The 15,149-nt window shown below is 42.3% G+C and overlaps 1 protein-coding gene across 4 annotated transcripts; it reads left to right on the top strand.

The window, feature by feature from the left end:
- The first annotated feature begins 1,194 nt into the window (after positions 1-1,194).
- On the top strand, positions 1,195-13,547 carry LOC129827211 (casein kinase I-like). 4 transcript variants are annotated; one of them, XM_055887962.1, is made up of 11 exons: positions 1,195-1,431; positions 3,711-3,801; positions 4,031-4,141; positions 4,431-4,579; positions 4,978-5,206; positions 9,273-9,443; positions 9,607-9,755; positions 10,100-10,289; positions 10,710-10,756; positions 11,168-11,234; positions 11,367-13,547. In XM_055887962.1, exons 2-10 carry the CDS (start codon positions 3,726-3,728, stop codon positions 11,198-11,200), a joined length of 1,155 nt encoding a protein of 384 aa, XP_055743937.1. In that variant the 5' UTR covers positions 1,195-1,431; positions 3,711-3,725; the 3' UTR covers positions 11,201-11,234; positions 11,367-13,547. The 4 variants fall into 4 exon arrangements, 3 of the variants coding, with proteins under 3 accessions (XP_055743937.1, XP_055743927.1, XP_055743933.1); XM_055887952.1 differs by having other exon boundaries at positions 1,198-1,431; positions 10,710-10,849; XM_055887958.1 differs by lacking the exon at positions 1,195-1,431 and adding an exon at positions 1,438-1,565 and having other exon boundaries at positions 10,710-10,849.
- The last annotated feature ends 1,602 nt before the right edge of the window (positions 13,548-15,149 follow it).

Raw genomic sequence — 15,149 nt, 5'->3', positions numbered from 1 at the left:
TGTCCATCTATACAGAATGGCCTCTTATCCTCAGGTGTCCCAACACCGTTCACACACGGGTTCCTGTGTCCGCTCTACGTCACACACACTCAAATAAGCCGGTGTCCATCTGTAATGCCATTTTAACCAATCCTATTTACTGTACAAGCCACACAGCCTATTAGAAGCATGCGCATGTCCAGCGATCTATCATTTGCGGTGCAATTAGTATGACAGTATGGAGTTTTACGAAACATTTTGTCATGGGGTGGGGAGAAGATTTAGCAATTTTATAACACAGTTCCTGCAATTTTACTAATTTTGCCATAGGGTGGAGAGAAATGTTTGTAGTTTTGAATATGAGAGTGAATAACAAAATCAATGGGGAAACCTGTCGGTAATTTGACCATGATTACTACAAGTTTAGATAGCTGGCTAGACTCATTTATCAATCTAAAAAATGTTAGCTGATTAATTGGGCTAATTGAGTGACTGCCAGTGACTGACGTAACAAGAAAAAAACTTGATGCACTACCAAATTTGGAAATTGCACCGTGTGTGTTCTACTATTCTGACTTTCAACATCAAGTTTAGACCCCAACTGAGTTCCACAAAAGGGGGGGGGGGGGGGGGGCTGCCAGTTGCCCATCACTGTGCAAAACCATCAGGGACTAGAGGTACCTTATGGGGCCCTCTGCTGTTCTTTCACTTCTGCTGCTTGTGTCTAAACTCCAGGGTGCGGGACTATGGAGAACCCTTTGGTCATGTGGATGAGGACTAATGTCTGGATGGAATCTTCACTATCTCTAAACCATAACCATTGCTATTTGTTATGATGGCTCTTGTCTTCACTCTATTATCCTTCATAACAATGTTCATAAGAATCTAATCTTCCTGCAAAGGCCTATTCTCTGAATAACTGAACAAAAGCCAACTCTCTATGCTTGCGTTTACACAAACAGCCCAATTCTGATCTTCTTTACACTAATCTTTTCATATCAGCACTTTTTCAGCACTGATCTGATTGGTCAAAAGACCAATTCGTGAGAGAAATATCAGAATTGGGCTGCCTGTGTAAATGCATATTATTTTCACTAATTCAGTTGTATCTATTTTCTGAGGCTGCCTATTCCTCAAATGTGTAACATTTAAGAATGTCTACAGTTGTAGCTGTTCTATTTCCTTAAGGCAATCCGGGTGCTTCTGACATCATCGATGTTGGGCAATGGTGCGTTGCAAGTAAACGAGAGGGGGAGACAGAACTCCGATAGAGACGGCCATTCGTATTGAAGCTTCATTATCAACAAGGAGTATAGCCGATGCTAAAGGAAAATTGGGGTATGAGAGCCACCAGAATCCGTTCCCATCCTTCGCTGCCCGGGGCCCAGTCTGACTGACAACCTTCGGATCAGCACCGCCACTGAACCACCTCTCTAATAAACCTAATATCGTGTGAGTAGTGTACTGGGGAACCGACGAAACCAGGGGGGGAAGTGAACTTGATTCGACCGAACCGGAGTCTTGTATTCAGAGCGTCGCAGAGGGGGAGGGGGCGAATAGAGATGTCTATCACTGGAGAACATAGGGTAGGTAAGGGTGCGGCTAGAATAAAGTCAAAATGTTACATGATCGTATACACTGTCAACTATTTGTGAAACTTGAAGGTATTTAAAATGGTGTGAATGACTGGTACATGGTTGAAGCGGCAAGCGTATTCTCGGGCTACTTACTAGCTAGGCACAACCACTGCTGTATACGGACAGTTGGTATTGTCACAGTAGCAACCTTTTGTTTGAAGTGTACGGTAGATGATATTATTATTGTAACCAGTTCGACTTTTGAGTGATCTTAAATGTCACAACTATTTTCCGTAGTTGAGATGCTTCCCTTTTGATTGTTACCAACGCAGCGACAGCTTTCTAAAAGATGACGTAAGAAGATGTTGGGTTGTTGATACTCAAATCCGTAAAAGGATTTTGTCCATGCAAATGTTACATTTCACGTTGCCGTACCTAGCTAATACATTAACACTAGGTGAAATAGACTGGCATTATGTAGGTCTAGTTGTATTTTTTCTGAAAAAGTGTCCCTTTTCATGTGGTTGTGAAATCCTCCTAGCTTTTTGTTAAGACAGAATTCCTCTTAAAGAGAACGCATTGTAATTCTATGTAGGTTACAGGCCCACACTGATGAAATGATTCAAGTCAGTAAATACTCTGTAGTGTTTCATGGGAATAGTGGTAATGGTTGAATATTGCAATACATGGTGCCGGAGTGTATGATTTACACTGTAGTTACCACTTCCTTATCGTTTCCTAACAAAATATAAAGCCTGGCTCTGAACTGTGATCTATTGATAAAACCTCTCACATGACCCAGTAGGATTAATCAACCGCGAAATAATTCATGTTAGGCCTGAGCTGGGTCTCTACAGTTGAAACCCTCATGTTGTAATGAAACCTAACCCTTTATTAACCCTAATCCATCTACTACCATCACATATGTATTTCTGTCTGTCACCTGATGCCTCTTCTGACAACACTACAGGCAATGGGAAGAACCTCGTGCCAATTTTTTGGAATCAATTCCGGAAAGATATTTGGTCCCCCTTCATAGTTTAAATATGCACAACTAGTCCTGCACAATTGATGACTTTTTCCATTCCCGAATTGGTATGCCCATTGCCACACAACTCTGAGTTTGACCGAGAATGCTTCTTCTTGTTCTTCCTCGTTCTGCTCTGTCATGAGCTACTTGCATTTCCAAAGTATTATGTTGAGAGGAAGTAGACCTGTAATCATGGTGAGGTATAGTGTGGTCAGTGTTGTAGGATGGCCTAGGCCTAATCATAGGAAAAACATGACACGGTCATACATATACAATGAAAAGCTCTATAGTAGTTTAGTAATGAGAACTGACAGAATGCTTCCCATCTGTATATACTACATTGTCAACTGAGAGATAGAAAAAGCTTTTCTTAGGCCACCTAAATCGGTGTGGCGCTCTATAAAGTATGCCTCTTCCTTCTCCAGGTCTTGCTCTAAAGTTCATTGCACAGATTCCTTTCTGGGCTTTGACACACATACAGCCCACGCAGCAGCGCCTTTGCAGTGGCTGCAGAATATGGCGTGGTTGAGGGTGCTAAATAAATGATGATCCTGCTCCAGTGTCATGTGCAGTTTGGCTCAGAAGACTCACTTCCTTCCCTCCCTCGTGTCTGCCAATTTCTACTATCTCGGCCCCAGCTGACTCTGGAGAGCTCTCCCGTGCCCTTCCAAGCAGATATGTTGTTGCTCTTTCTCTTGTCTCTCTTTCAGGCCTTATCTTCCATATTTCCCTCTGTATTTCCCACTTTCTCTGTACTACCTCTCCTCAGCAGCCCTACAAATGTAATTGTGTGGCCTATCGCTGGAATCCAGACAGCTGTCTGCTAATCAACCCGCTCAAGCTACACACTCACTCAATTAATTTAGTTGTTTGCAGTTAATGGTCATCCTGTTTGGAATGTGTAAAGTGACCATTGTAAGATGGCCTACCGCTGGTTCAGGAAGAAATGTTCCATTAGTCAAAGTTTGCCTTCGATTCGAGGTCTAGTGAATTAAGTTGGATTTGTATAATTTCTGTTTCTTTTCATTTGCAAATTAGCCTATGCCAAGTGTAAAATATTAGACTGTACGGTCATGGTTGCCTCGTAACATCTTGGCCTCTTCTCGTCTGTTTTGTGTCCATAGTGAACTTTCAACACCATGGATCTGAGAGTGGGGAACAAGTACCGACTGGGACGGAAAATAGGGAGTGGGTCCTTTGGAGACATTTACCTTGGTAAGTGGAAGTGCTCCATCTCCCTCTGTTTGCATTTCTCTTCTTCCTTGTCCTTTTCTCCATTTGCCTCTGTCTACTGGCCTAGTCCCCATATTGGCTTTTATCCTCCTCTTAGCCTTACACTTTCTTTCCATTCCCTGGGTGTTCAACCAGAGTTTTTTTCCATGTTCATGGTTCACAAGTTGCTCCTGAGTCTAGCCCTGGTGTGTGTGTGCGTGCGCTTCCTCAGGTGCCAACATTGCCACGGGTGAGGAGGTGGCCATTAAGTTGGAATGTGTGAAGACCAAACACCCACAGCTGCACATCGAGAGCAAGTTCTATAAGATGATGCAGGGAGGAGGTGAGGAGAATGGGGGGGGGGGGTAACTGAGAAGGAACATAAGTAAATGCCATATTGACACGTCTGAGTGTATTGGGATCTGTAAGTAGTGACTATCATAAATGATCAAATGTACCCAGTTATTGCATTTATTTAATTTCAGAAGTATCATGTTCACCAAAATAATGTGAGCACTGAAACACTCTTTTGCTGAAGTTGTTGTTGTATGACATTAGCCGTAAAGGATGTATGCGCAAGTAACTATAGTTAGATGTACACTAAAAGCTACTTCTTTGTGCCTGCCTGACAGTGGGGATTCCCTCGATAAAGTGGTGCGGGGCAGAGGGAGACTACAACGTCATGGTGATGGAGCTCCTGGGCCCCAGTCTGGAAGACCTCTTCAACTTCTGTTCCCGCAAGTTCAGCCTCAAAACGGTGCTACTGCTGGCAGACCAGATGGTACGGAACTCTTATGGTGTCATCTTTTCTCCTCAACATTCATTGTGCTGTTTGTCCTCTATACCCTTTAACACTAACTCTGTCTGCTGTCCTAACTTTGCTTGTGCTGCTGTGTCACCCTTTTCTCTTAACTTTGCTGTGTAGTCGTATTACTCTTCTATGGTATTTGGCTGTCCTCTCTCCACTTCCTGACCTCATTGTTCTTCCTTTTGCTCAGATTTGTTCTTTTACTTATTGTTTCTGTTTTTACCGATGTGCCCCTGAAGGCATTGGCTGTTAGAGGGTTTAAATTACTGTTAGCTTACAGTAAGGTTTCAAGGCTTTTACAGACCATGCCAGCAGAGCTTTCTGTTGTCTCACTTCTCCTTTTCTTCTGAATCCCCCTCTGTCCTCTCCAGATCAGTCGCATCGAGTACATCCACTCCAAGAACTTCATCCATCGTGACGTCAAGCCCGACAACTTCCTCATGGGGCTGGGGAAGAAGGGCAACCTGGTGTACATCATCGACTTTGGCCTGGCCAAGAAGTACAGAGACGCCCGCACACACCAGCACATCGCCTACAGGGAGAACAAGAACCTGACGGGCACTGCACGCTACGCATCCATCAACACCCACCTGGGCATCGGTAAGGGACTTTTTAAGTCCCCTCCTGTTTGGCTGAAATATCTAAATGTCTTTATGAATGTGATTTCATTTTACCCTCCAATGCTCATGCTAGTGTTGCGATTAGAGGTTGACCGATTAATCGGAATGGCTGAATAATTAGGGCCGATTTCAAGTTTTCATAACAATATATATTTTTTTACACCTTTTATTTAACTTGGCAAGTCAGTTAGCCAGGGAAAATGTAGAGTGCCAAATAAAAAAAGATATAAAATCAAACTTTCATTAAATCACACATATAAGATACCAAATTAAAGCTACACTCGTTGTGAATCCAGCCAACATGTCAGATTTCAAAAAGGTTTTTCGGCGAAAGCATAAGATGCTATTATCTGATGATAGCACAACAGTAAACAAAGAGAGTGTAGCATATTTCAACCCTGCAGGCGCAACACAAAACGCATAAATAAAATATAAATCATGCTTTTGACGAATTTCTTTTGTTGGCACTCCAATATGTCCCATAAACATCACAAATGGTCCTTTTGTTCGATTAATTATGTCCATTTATTTGGCGCGTTTGATCCAGAAAAAAACAGCTTCCAATTTGCGCAACGTCACTACAAAATATCTCAAATTACCTCTAAACTTTGCCAAAACATTTCAAACTACTTTTGTAATACAACTTAAGGCATTTGTAAACGTTAATAATTAATCAAATTGAAGACGGGTCTATCTGTTTTCAATACAGGATGACAACAAACTAACGCTACTTTTCTAGTCTTGCGCAACTCTCAAACAGTACACATAACGTTACACTGATTCCAGGTGGGCGTTCTTCTTCATTGCACAAATGAATAACCTCAACCTATTTCCAAAGACTGACATCCAGTGGAAGCGGTAGGAACTGCAAACAGGTTGATTTAGAAATCTAGTATCCCAATGAAAACTCATTGAACAGACGGTGACCTCAAAAAGAAAAAGATCTGAATGGCTAGTCCTCGGGGTTTTGCCTGCTACATAAGTTCTGTGATACTCACAGACATGATTCAAACAGTTTAATAAACTTTTTCTATCCAAATCTACTAATAATATGCATATCTTATATTCTGGGGATGAGTAGAAGGAAGTTGAAAAAGAGCACGCTATTTATCCAAAAGTGAAAATGCTGCCCCCTATCCTAGAGAAGTTAAGAACACATTCTTATTTTCAATGACGGCCTAGGAACGGTGGGTTAACTGCCTTGTTCAGGGGCAGAACAACAGATTTATACCTTGTCAGCTCAGGGATTCAATCTTGCAAACTTACGGTTAACTAGTCCAACGCTCTAACCACCTGCCTCACAAGGAGCCCGCCTGTTATTCGAAGGCAGTAAGAAGCCAGGGTAAGTTGCTAGCTAGCATTAAACTTATTTTATAAAAAACAATCAATCAATCATAATCAATAGTTATAACTACACATGGTTAATGATATTACTAGTTTATCTAGCGTGTCCTGCATTGCATATAATCGATGCAGTGCGCATTCGCGAATAAGGACTGCCGTTGCTCCAACGTGTACCTAACCATAAACATCAATGCCGTTCTTAAAATCAATACATAGAAGTATATATTTTTAAACCTGCATATTTAGCTAAAATAAATCCAGGTTAGCAGGCAATATTAACCAGGTGAAATTGTGTCACTTCTCTTGCACGCAGAGTCAGGGTATATCAGGGTATATGCAACAGTTTGGGCCTCATGGCTCATTGTGAACTAATTTGCCAGAATTTTATGTAATTATGACATAACATTGAAGGTTGTGCAATGTAACAGGAATATTTAGACTGATGGATGCCACCCGTTAGATAAAATACGGAGCGGTTCCGTATTTCACTGAAAGAATAAATGTTTTGTTTTCGAGATGATAGTTTCCGGATTCGACCATATTAATGACCTAAGGCTCGTATTACTGTGTTTTATGTTATAATTAAGTCTATGATTTGATAGAGCAGTCTAACTGAGCAATGGTGGCACCAGCAGGCTCGTAAGCATTCATTCAAACAGCACTTTTGTGCTATTTGCCAGTAGCTCTGTTGTTTATGAATTCAAGCCTATCAACTCCCGAGATTAGGCTGGTGTAACCGATGTGAAATGGCTAGCTAGTTAGCGGGGTGCACGCTAATAGCGTTTCAAATGTCACTCGCTCTGAGACTTGGAGTAGTTGTTCCCCTTGCTCTGCATGGGTAACGCTGCTTCGAGGGTGGCTGTTGTCGATGTGTTCCTGGTTCGAGCCCAGGTAGCGGCGAGGAGAGATGGAAGCTATACTGTTACACTGGCAATACTAAAGTGCCTATAAGAACATCCAATAGTCAAAGGTATATGAAATACAAATCGTAGAGAGAAATAGTCCTATAATAACAACCCTCCAGGCAAGCTTCAATGCCATACAACTCTCCTTCCGTGGCCTCCAATTGCTCTTAAATACAAGTAAAACTAAATGCATGCTCTTCAACCGATCGCTGCCTGCACCTGCCCGCCTGTCCAACATCACTACTCTGGACGGCTCTGACTTAGAATATGTGGACAACTACAAATACCTAGGTGTCTGGTTAGACTGTAAACTCTCCTTCCAGACTCACATCAAACATCTCCAATCCAAAGTTAAATCTAGAATTGGCTTCCTATTCCGCAACAAAGCATCCTTCACTCATGCTGCCAAACATACCCTTGTAAAACTGACCATCCTACCAATCCTCGACTTCGGTGATGTCATTTACAAAATAGCCTCCAACACCCTACTCAATAAATTGGATGCAGTCTATCACAGTGCCATCCGTTTTGTCACCAAAGCCCCATATACTACCCACCACTGCGACCTGTACACTCTCGTTGGCTGGTCCTCGCTTCATACTCGTCGCCAAACCCACTGGCTCCAGGTCATCTACAAGACCCTGCTAGGTAAAGTCCCCCCTTATCTCAGCTCGCTGGTCACCATAGCAGCACCCACCTGTAGCACGCGCTCCAGCAGGTATATCTCTCTGGTCACCCCCAAAACCAATTCTTCCTTTGGCCGCCTCTCCTTCCAGTTCTCTGCTGCCAATGACTGGAACGAACTACAAAAATCTCTGAAACTGGAAACACTTATCTCCCTCACTAGCTTTAAGCACCAGCTGTCAGAGCAGCTCATAGATTACTGCACCTGTACATAGCCCATCTATAATTTAGCCCAAACAACTACCTCTTTACCTACTGTATTTATTTATTTTGCTCCTTTGCACCCCATTATTTCTATCTCTACTTTGCACATTCTTCCACTGCAAACCAACCATTCCAGTGTTTTTTTATTTTTTTTACTTGCTATATTGTATTTACTTCGCCACCATGGCCTTTTTTTTGCCTTTACCTCCCTTATCTCACCTCACTTGCTCACATTGTATATAGACTTATTTTTCACTGTATTATTGACTGTATGTTTGTTTTACTCCATGTGTAACTATGTGTTGTTGTATGTGTCGAACTGCTTTGCTTTATCTTGGCCAGGTCGAAATTGTAAATGAGAACTTGTTCTCAATTTGCCTACCTGGTTTAATAAAGGTGAAATAAAATAAATAATAACTACAACTTAAAACTTCTTACCTAGGAATATTGAAGACTCATGTTAAAAGGAACCACCAGCTTTCATATGTTCTCATGTTCTGAGCAAGGAACTTAAACGTTAGCTTTCTTACATGGCACATATTGTACTTTTACTTTCTTCTCCAACACTTTGTTTTTGCATTATTTAAACCAAATTGAAAAAGTTATATTATTTATTTGAGGCTAAATTGATTTTATTGATGTATTATATTAAGTTAAAATAAGTGTTCATTTAGTATTGTTGTAATTGTCATTATTACAAATACATTTTAAAAATCGTCCGATTAATCGGTATCGGCTTTTTTGGTCCCCCAATAATCGGTATCGGCGTTGAAAAATCATAATAGGTCGACCTCTAGTTGAGATGTAGTGACTATTGTCCCCTTGTCCTTAGCTTATATATTTTGATACCACTCGATCCTGTCTATGTCCTAAATAGCAAATCATTCAAACCTGTCTCCCGTTCTTCAGAGCAGTCTCGGCGTGATGACCTGGAGTCTCTGGGATATGTCCTCATGTACTTCAACCTGGGCTCTCTGCCCTGGCAAGGCCTCAAAGCCGCCACAAAGAGGCAGAAGTACGAACGCATCAGCGAGAAAAAAATGTCCACCCCCATCGAGGTGCTCTGCAAAGGATACCCCTGTAAGTGACTACTAGTATCTGTCTGGGCTGTGACATTTGTATCAATGTGTGGACAACTATTTTCCTTGTCTATAGTGTTGTAACAAACGTTTGCATATACCACAGTCTCTCAATCCTGGGTTTTTGCTCACCCTTCCCTTTTATTGGCATTGCTTGTCTGCAGCCGAGTTCTCCACCTACCTGAATTTTTGCCGCTCGCTGCGTTTTGACGACAAGCCAGACTACTCATACCTTCGTCAGCTCTTCAGGAATCTGTTCCACAGACAAGGCTTCTCCTATGACTACGTATTCGACTGGAACATGCTCAAATTTGTGAGTTTGCCACACCAAAGCTCTTATTCTTTACAAGGAACTAAGTGCTACATTCTGTCTGTACACCAGGTCTCTCCATCCCTGTTCCTGGAGAGCTACTGTCCTGTAGGTTTTCACTCCAACCCTAATCTTGCACACCTGATTCTAATAATTAGCTGGTTGATAAGATGAATCAGGTTAGTTACAACGGGTTGGAGCGAAAACCTACAGGAGGATAGCTCTCCAAAAACAGGGTTGTAAAGCAGTGGTATACACTATCCATAGTGTCCACATAATCAGAATGATTTGGATGTAGTTTTCTATGTAGAGGTATGGGTTTGCTGTAACCTGTGGTCTCTTCTCAGGGTGCCAGTAGGACAGCAGAAGACGGTGAGAGGAGGGGAGCTGACGAAAGGGACGAGCGTATCGTAGGAGGCCCTCGGGGATCCGCTGCACGGGGTCTCCCGCCAGGGCCAAACCCACCAGCCGCCAACAGAGTTAGGAATGGACCAGAGCAGGCCATCTCTAACCCCGCCTCACGGGTGCAGCAGTCTGGTGAGCACACACCTGTGCTCTTTTTAACTAGAGCTATAGTTGAATGGAATAGGAACATTTAGGAAATTATCCAAAAAGGGCAAATAGAGCGAGTGTGTGACTTACACATTTCAGTTAATTACTATAGCTCCCTTCTGCCAATCAGTGTAATTTTGTAAATGCCGGATCTCTATGGCAAGACGCGTCATTCATCCAAGTTTCATCAATCGTCCCAGTGCTGTCAGAGATTGCGTGTGACTAATTTACGAACGGAGACCGAGCCGCAGACCACTGCCCGATTTCATTGTGGGGGACAATGAAATAGCTTTTGATATAGATAAATCATTTTGTAAACGCATTGACAGAAATGACGGTTTGCAGTCAACAGTTCTATTTTTAAATAGAAATAGAACTGTCTCCCTTGTATTCTTCCTCTTTCAGGGAACACGTCGCCGCGGGCTATCTCTCGCGCTGAGCGTGAGCGGAAGGTGAGCATGCGGCTCCACCGAGGAGCCCCCGCAAATGTGTCATCCTCTGACCTCACAGCCCGTCTTGACCAATCCCGAATTTCCACATCGCAGGTACGCTAAAGCTACCCAAACATGTGTCATCACAAACCCTAAAACCCAGGTGCCATGCACCTGAGCCCAACTCCTACGACCAACTTTTTGAGGGGGAATATCAACTGAAAATGTCCACCCTTCCAGAAAAAGATGACATTTCTTGTCAGAGTCAGAGGACTTCCTATTAGTGTTTAGCTTCTATATTATGTAGCATGCAGTGGGTTGATTATTACTTTTATATTGTGCCACAGTTGCGGCACTCACTTGATCGCCCTCTTATTTGCACTCCAATTTTCGGAGTCATTTGTTCTCTCCCCTCCTTTTCTCTCTCTGCAGGTCAGCATGCCATTTGATCACCTGGGGAAGTGAAATATTCAACTCCACATGCACTGGATACTGACAGGTGAGGATGTCTCTTTCCCTAAGTTGACACGCGCAGGACTTAAGGAAATGTACCTAGTTTGTCAGACAGGTGATAAATAACAAGAAAACACTATCTACACATCCGACTAAAATACGCAATCTTCCCTTGCAGGGCCTTAAGAGATCCTTTGTCCCAGTTTTGTTTCTGTTGTGAATTTTTGCCAATTGGACAAATAAGTGGATCTTGGAGGAAAGGACAGAGAATCATAAACTGATGAAAGGATGACAGTTGGTCAAGGACTGCAGGAATTTCTCCCCTCCACCCTAACGTTGATGGGATAAACCTGGCCTATAATAGTACGAGGATAAGATAGTGAATAACACCCTCCTCTCCACTGACCTATTTACCCCATGGTAGCTTGGATCATGCACCCCCTGCCAGACACCTTTGTCCCTCCCCCACTATTCTTTGGGTGGCTGGCAGAGGTAGAAGACTGATTTGGGGGGTTGAAAAAGACAAGCGGGTGCTCCTTTGCCAAATATAGTTGCGGGCACAAACGCGTTCCAAACCAAGACAAGGTCAACTCGAAATTTGGGCTTGTGTGGATTTAGCCATTTCTGTTTACACCTTCAAAGACCACACACACAAATGTACCCATGTATGTTTTAACCAGTTCATTTATAGAATAGTAAGGGGCTGTACTCATTGGTATGATTTACTGTGCATATTTTGTGAATAGATCATATTCATTTGGTGGAGGTCCTTTTGAGGCTTGGGCAGTTTTAATTTCTTATTTGATGTTTTAACTCGGAAAGGTACAGCTAAAGAGAAGGAATGGTGAGAAGGATGGAGAGATGGGTGGGTGGTAGATGAAGCCATGAGAAGAAAGGAAGAGCAAGTGAATATTAGCTGAAATTATGTTGGGTTCTTTTCCTACTTTACCTCTTACTGAATTGCTAATTCTCCACTTTAGCCTAGCATTTAGGCCACTTCAGCCCACTTTGGAACTGATGTTGCCCAAAAGCCAACACCTCACGCAATGATTGAGGTGAACATGCGTTTTCTACCCTTCTCCTGCTTTAATTTATTCACACTTGTTTTTTTTATCCTCCCTTTTTGCACACTTTGGTCTCCTTTTGATTTGTGTTCTTTGGTCATAATATTTGGTAGGTTGGTAAGGTCAAAGCAACCATGCTTATTTTAAGACTGTGCAACACTCTTAAGACATGGGAGAGTCACAAGCTTTCTTAATGTATTTGACCAGAGACTGCGATGAACCAGTTCACAAATGATGGTGGCTATGATTTTCATGATTGTTCTTAACGTCAACTTTTACATTTTATTTTGATGCTTTTCTTTTTGTAGGTCTGATAGGAATGGACGAGCTCTGTACTTGATTGAAGGGGGGGTGGCGCATCAAGTGCAATGGATTTTTTTATTTTATTTTTACTTCACTGTAAATATTTTTTATTTCTGTGTAAAGCCAAAATGTGGTTGGTTGTTTTTAAGGTGTAATGTCGAAATATACAAACTAAATGCATAAATTGTGGCTGGGGATCAGAATAAAAAAAATTATATTAAGTACTAAATTAGGAGGGATTTTAGAAACTTTTACATCGTCAACTGGGTCGTGTGTGTGTCGTCAGAAGTGTAGGTCTGGTGCATGGACTTTCAGAATTCCATAGGTCCCCTGTTAAGATCACAGGGCTGCTGGGGACAAACTGCAGGCTATACATGCCTCATTATTTGAGATTGTCCATCTCACTGTTCTTTTTCCGAAACTCCATTTTGTTTCTCTTGTGTACGAGGAAACTCTTGAAGTATTGCACTTATTTTCCATATTTTATTCCCAGCAGTTTGTTCATAGCCTGTTGAGAATTAGTCACTACTCTCCCCATCACTCCACTCAAAGCCTTTCCTGGAGGCTGTCCATGTTCTCCACCAAGGACCTGATATAGGGCTGTCTACTTTTTTTTTGTTTTACAAAAAAAGCACTCTTGAAAAAGGAGATGCTGACAGTGGGTTGACGTCATCGGTGCTTTCTATTGCAGAATAATTGGTCCCTGGATGTCATTTACCAGCACCCTTGATGTCGTTGATAACTGGGACTCGGATGCAGTCACAGTGATGTCACAGTTTCTGGTAATGACCTGTGTTTGTGACGTGTCCCTTTGGCAAGCCAGTGTGACCCAGTGGCAATGTAACTACGGGGAGGGATAGCGCTGGTCAGGTTATGGGGTATACACTTTATGTATTGTGTACTGATACCTTGTACAGTTCTTTAACACACTTTAACTTTATTTACAACAGTATTTGTGTATATTTTATGACGTAATAAAAAAATTAAACTTCCTCACTCTTTAGTAATTTGTTGAAATGGCTCTATTCTACTTCAGTTCTATGCACTTGTGTTGTGTACTGTTTATTTTTGTAACTGTAAAGTCGTGGCCAGAAGTTAAGAATGACACAAATTAATTAATTAATTTTCACAAAGTCTGCTGCCTCAGTTTGTATGATGCAATTTGCATATACTCCAGAATGTTATGAAGAGTGATCAGATGCGAATGAACTGAATCCCCCCCCCCCAAAAAAATCCGCTGCATTTCAGCCCTGCTACAAAAGGACCAGCTGACATGTCAGTGATTCTCTCGTTAACACAGGTGTGAGTGTTGACAAGGCTGGAGATCAATCTGTCATGCAGATTGAGTTCGAATAACAGACTGGAAGCTTCAAAAGGAGGGTGGTGCTTGGAATCATTGTTCTTCCTTGGTTACCTGCAAGGAAACACATGCCGTCATCATTGCGTTGCACAAAAAGGGCTTCACAGGCAAGGATATTGCTGCCAGTAAGATTGAACCTAAATCAACCATTTATCGGATCATCAAGAACTTCAATGAGAGCGGTTCAGTTGTTGTGAAGAAGGCTTCAGGGCGCCCAAGAAAGTCCGGCAACCGCCAAGACCGTTTCCTAAAGTTGATTCAGCTGTGGGATCGGGGCACCACCAGTACAGAGCTTGCTCAGGAATGGCAGCAGGCAGGTGTGAGTGCATCTGCACGCAGTGAGGCGAAGACTTTTGGAGGATGACCTGGTTTCAAGAAGGGCAGCAAAGAAGCCACTTCTCTCCAGGAAAAAAAGGTACAGGGATTGGACTGCTGAGGACTGGGGTAAAGTCATTTTTTCTGATGAATCCCCTTTCCGATTGTTTGGGGCATCCGGAAAAAAGCCGGAGAAGTCAAAGTAAGCGCTACCATCAGTCCTGTGTCATGCCAACAGTAAAGCATCCTGAGACCATGTGTGGGGTTGCTTCTCAGCCAAGGGAGTCGGCTCACTCACAATTTTGCCTAAGAACACAGCCATGAATAAAGAATGGTACCAACATATCCTCCGAGAGCAACTTCTCCCAACCATCCAGGAACAGTTTGGTGACGAACAATGCCTTTTCCAGCATGATGGAGCACATTGCCATAAGGCAAAAGTGATAAGTGGCTCGGGGAGAAAAACATTGATGCTTTGGGTCCATGGCCAGGAAACTCCCCAGACCTTAATCCCATTGAGAACCAGTGGTCAATCCTCGAGGCGGGTGGACAAACAAAAACCCAAAGCCTTTGACACGCTTGTAATTATACTTCAGTATTCCATAGTAACATTTGACAAAAATATCTAAAGACACCTAAGCAGCAAACTTTGTGGAAATTAATATTTGTCATTCTCTCAACTTTTGGCCACGAGTATACATTGCATTTGGGAAATGACATGTTATTGTATCTAAAAGAGGACCATTTGAGGGGACTGTGGAGGTGTGACTGGGTCTGAAATGCTTTTTTTCAAAATTGAAATTAAATTGTCAATACAGTAATGAGACATCTCAGTACATATTTATGCAAAGTCACTACACTTGAATACATGAAGATGTCAGGATTAATAAACATTTTACATTCAATTTGCATATACATT

The sequence above is a fragment of the Salvelinus fontinalis genome, chromosome 2 (genome assembly GCF_029448725.1).
Source record: "Salvelinus fontinalis isolate EN_2023a chromosome 2, ASM2944872v1, whole genome shotgun sequence".
NCBI classification, from domain to species: domain Eukaryota; kingdom Metazoa; phylum Chordata; class Actinopteri; order Salmoniformes; family Salmonidae; genus Salvelinus; species Salvelinus fontinalis.
The sequence above is the reverse complement of the archived record's forward strand: the minus strand, read 5'-3'. Positions and strand labels throughout refer to the sequence as shown.